The sequence below is a fragment of the Zea mays genome, chromosome 4 (assembly GCF_902167145.1).
Source record: "Zea mays cultivar B73 chromosome 4, Zm-B73-REFERENCE-NAM-5.0, whole genome shotgun sequence".
Classification (NCBI taxonomy): Eukaryota; Viridiplantae; Streptophyta; class Magnoliopsida; order Poales; family Poaceae; genus Zea; species Zea mays.
Genome location: NC_050099.1, coordinates 42608229 through 42612579, shown reverse-complemented (window position 1 = coordinate 42612579; position 4351 = coordinate 42608229). Strand labels below are relative to the sequence as shown.

At 60.3% G+C, this 4351-nt stretch overlaps 1 protein-coding gene across 1 annotated transcript; it reads right to left on the bottom strand.

Annotated features, from left to right (window-relative positions):
- Positions 1–978: 978 nt before the first annotated feature.
- On the bottom strand, positions 979–4109 carry LOC103653171 (probable L-type lectin-domain containing receptor kinase S.5). The gene is made up of 2 exons (XM_008680133.4): positions 2424–4109; positions 979–2192 (listed from the first exon to the last, which is right to left on the bottom strand). The coding sequence occupies exons 1-2, from the start codon at positions 3742–3744 to the stop codon at positions 1339–1341; spliced, it is 2175 nt and encodes a 724-aa protein (XP_008678355.1). The 5' UTR covers positions 3745–4109; the 3' UTR covers positions 979–1338.
- Between the last annotated feature and the right edge of the window lie 242 nt (positions 4110–4351).

The window sequence follows — 4351 nt, the reverse complement described above, 5'->3', positions numbered from 1 at the left end:
AAGGCCAGGAGCATGACCGACTCGCATCGTACCCGCGTCGACGAGCGTCGGTCGGCTCGCGGCTGCGACCGTGGGCGGGGGCAGCATGTTGGGGAGGAAGAACAATGTGAAGGCTAGGAAGATGAACGGGACGTTCGACGACGGGCGAAAATGATGGTGCGCGCATGATGTGAAATGTCCTCGTGGTCGTGCAATAGCCACTGCGTGACTCGGTGTCGGGGCTGGTGTCGGACGAATATGGGGAAGAGACGCATGCTCCTACGCTCTCTGCCGAGAATGGGGTGGCGCGGAAGTGGAAACATGAGGGAAGAGAGAAAAGAAGTAGAATGACAAACGAGGTGGTGGCAACTGAGGCGAGGACCATCATTATCATGTGGAGGTATAGATGAGCGAATGGGTCGTGTCTGGCGAGCCGACCCGAGGCACGACCTATTTAATAGTGCCTCGGCCAACCCGTCATGAGTGTCGTGCGTTGTTTGGGCCGTAGCCTCGGCCCGTAGTGCTGGCCCGGCCCGACACGATTATTTTTTATTTTACAAAAAATCATATATACATATGTATAATTTATATTCAATATTATAAACACTTGAACATAATGTTCTGCTCGTTATACAGTGAGTTCAAACTCCACCTCCTGCACCGTTTTTTAACATTTTACGTACTTTTTTGTAAAAAATAATGTAGGACGACCGTTGAAACTGGTGTTTACGCTGAGTTGATTTTGAAGAAATGTAGTGATTTTTTTGTAAAAAAATGACGCAGGATGCCATTAAAACTGGTGATTTAAGTATAGTAGAGATTTCTACGATAACCAAGAGACAAGAAGAGTTAGGAGGCTTGAGTTGAGTTTTGAGCTTATAATCTTCCTCATCTTCGGTGAGTAGAGCACGTAAGATATTACATACACCGTGGCCTGAATGAATATGTCTAAATCACGCTCATGTTGGTTCTTTGTCGTGACCAGATTCAACACAGAGCTTGGCTATGTCCCTCCCTCTCTCTAGATCTCTTCTTTTAGATAATTTACGTATCTGGACAATCGTCGTCACCAAGCGATGGCATCAAAAATCTAAAAAAAATACTTACAATGGGATAAAATTTGAACCAAGCAAACGAAAGTAGAGAAATCAAAGAAAACATAACAATACATTTAGATGTTCACACGAACGAACAATCGTATCACTATAGGTCTTCATCTTTCTCCGGCCTTTGATCGTGGGGGTCCCTCTGCTTTGAACAATTAACCTCCACAGTGACCACATGACGACAATTCCATCGTGGCCAACAGGTTGCTGTGTTACGAGAGCACTAAGAAGAATTATACCGTATATAGCTCGGCTACGCCAAGGAATCGGTGGCTTCTTGCTCGAACGCGTGCCTCAGGCTGCCTTTCATGAAGCTGCCGCTCCACGTCGACGCCGACGTCAAGCTGAGCTGGCTCGTGGTGGTGCCCGCCGTGGTCGACATGGTGTCCAGCCCCGCCCCCGCGTCGGTGGCCGGCCACACGAAGGACGGCTTGAACGGCGGCACCGGCGGCGGCGGCATGGACCCGAGCAGGATCTGCTGGATGGCCGGCGTCTTGGGCCGCTCGGCTGGGGTCGGGTGGCTGCACGCGAGGCCCAGCAGGATGAGCCGCTCCGCCTGGGCGGCGTCGAACGCGCCGTCGAGGCGGGCGTCGACGGCCTCCAGCGCGCGGCCGTCGCGGTGGAGGCGCCAGACCCAGTCGACCAGGAAGTGGAAGCCCTCGATGTCGCAGCGTGGGCGGCGGCCGCACACCACCTCGAGCACGACGGCGCCGAACGCGTAGACGTCGGACTCGCGCGTCGCCTTCTCGGTGTGGAAGCACTCGGGCGCGATGTACCCGACGGTGCCGTGCACGCCGCCGCCGGCCTCCTCCATGTACGAGGTCTTGTCGGTCTCGATGGCGCGCGCCAGGCCGAAGTCGCCCAGGCGCGCGCTGAAGGCGGCGTCCAGCATGATGTTGGAGGCCTTGAGGTCCCGGTGCACCACGCGCTGGTCGTACTCGTCGTGCAGGTAGTGCAGCGCCGACGCCACGCCCTTGACGATGTTGTACCGGAGCTCCCACCCCAGCAGCTGCCGCCCCGCCGCCGGCGTGAACAGGTGCTGGTCCAGGCTCCCGTTCGGCATGAACTCGTACACCAGCAGCAACTCGCCATTGTCGTGGCTCCACCCTGCCCGTCCAAAGGTAAATGAACATGCCGTTAATCAGTGACAGTGAGCACTGGGCTGGCTGCACTGCACATGGATCGCCTGGAAAGACGAGTGGATCGCTTTCAAGCAGGCATTGTTAATGGGCATTCCATGTGCGAGTGCGAGATGGGAATAATAAACAATGGCGAAATGAGCGCGGCGGCCGGAGGACAGCGCAGCGAGAATGCGGAGGGGCTAGCTAGCTAGCTTACCGACGAGGCGGACGAGGTGCTTGTGGCGGAGGCGGTTGATGATGCTGAGCTCGGCGAGGAAGTCGTTCTGGCCCTGCGTGCTGGCGCGGGAGAACTTCTTGACGGCCACATCGACGGCGCTGCCGACGCCACCGGGGCTGGTGTGGTCGCCGACCACGACGCCCCGGTACACGACCCCGTACCCGCCCTGCCCCAGCTTCATCCTGTCGTCGAAGTTGTTGGTGGCCCTGCGGATCTCGCGATACTCGAACTCGCGCGGCCCGCCGGCCAGGCTCCGGATCATGGTGCCGGTGATGGCGCTGCCGCTGCCTTCGCCGCTGCGCGCCTTCCGTCGCTTCGCCACGCACACGTACGCCAGGACGACGGCCACCGCGGCCACGCCCACGGCCACTCCGACGGCGACGCCCACGGCGAGCCCGAGCGCCCGCCTCCTGCCACCGCCGTCGTCGCCGGACGGGAGCTTCTCCAGCGTCATGTTCCACGCCAGGACGCAGTTGAGCTGGTACTTGCGTCCGGTCGACGCGGCAAACCCGAAGTAGGACCACTCGGCCACGGCCGCCCCGAGGTCGAGCGGCGCGGCGAGGACCGGGCGCGGGGGCTTCGCGGTCCCCGCCACGGCCACGCGCACGGCGACGCGGCGCGCGGCGCCGTCGTAGTCGACCCAGACGTCGTACTTGGTGGCGGGGGCGGCGGGCGAGATCTGGACGCCGAGCGGCGTGAGCGAGGCGGTGGCGACGGAGACGACGCTGTGGACGTTGAGCCCGACGTGGTTGGCGTCCGGGTCATACGGCTGCTTCTCGGTGTCGAGCTCCACGGCGACGATCCGGTTGGCGGCGTCGCCGTCGGTGGACGCGTTGGTGAGGCCGAGGTAGCCGCCGGAGCTCCCCGCGGGGGGGCCCTCCGCGGACGGCGCGATCACGAACGCCAGCCCTTCCGCGGGCTCCGTGCCGTTGGGCCGGAACACGTTGACTGTGAAGACGGTGCTGAAGGACGCCACCCTCTTGCCCCCGGCGGTGGTGTTGGCCAGCTTGCTGCTGCTGCCGTGACGGCCACCGGCCTCCTCGCGGTGCCAGAGCCTGAACGGGGTGGCGTACAGCACACGGCCGGACTTGTGGGTGAGGTAGGTGGCGGCGTCGTTGAGCGAGTCCGGCGTGATCTGCAGCGCGCCCTGGTCGATGTTGGCGTCGCCCAGCACCGTCACGTTGGCGCCGCGGTCCGCGCTCACGAACCGGGAGAAGCTGAACCCGGTGGCGGCGGCATTGGTGGAGACGCAAGCGGCGGAGAGGACGAGCAGGTGTAGGAGGAAACGGGCACGGGCCATCAAGGACCGCGCGCGAGAGGGGGCGACCGGGCGAGACAAGCGCTGTTGGCGGCCGTGTGCAGTGCGGCGGCCTGCGGTCCGTCCAGCCGCCCTCCTTATTCCCAGATTCGCTTCGCTCGCCTACCTGTAAAAGATGACCCGTGTAAAAAAATAAAAAAATAAAAACTGGAGCTTTTGCAGTGCCAAAGCTGCTGCGTTCACCACGGCCAGTCGGCCACCAGTGTCTGCTGTCTGCTCCTGTCCTGCCCAGCTGCCCTCTCCTCTCCTAGCTTCTTGCAGCTGCGTTGACGCCATATGCTGCAACCAAGCTTGACCACATGAAGAAGAAGAAGAAATGTGTACGTAGGCGCATGTACGTATGCATGCTTGAGTTGGTCCGGGGCTCCCACCGGGCAGGTACCATCTGCATGCGATTGCAACGCAATGAAACTTCCAGTTCGTTCCTTGTCCTGGTACTTGCACGTACGTGGAAGCACGACCCGAAACGAAATATATTGGGTCGTGCCAGCACGACACGAATATAGAACTAGGCTGGGCTTTCATTTTCAGCTCATCATGCCACCTGGCCCGACACGAGTGATTGAGTCGTGTTCGGTCCGGCCCGACA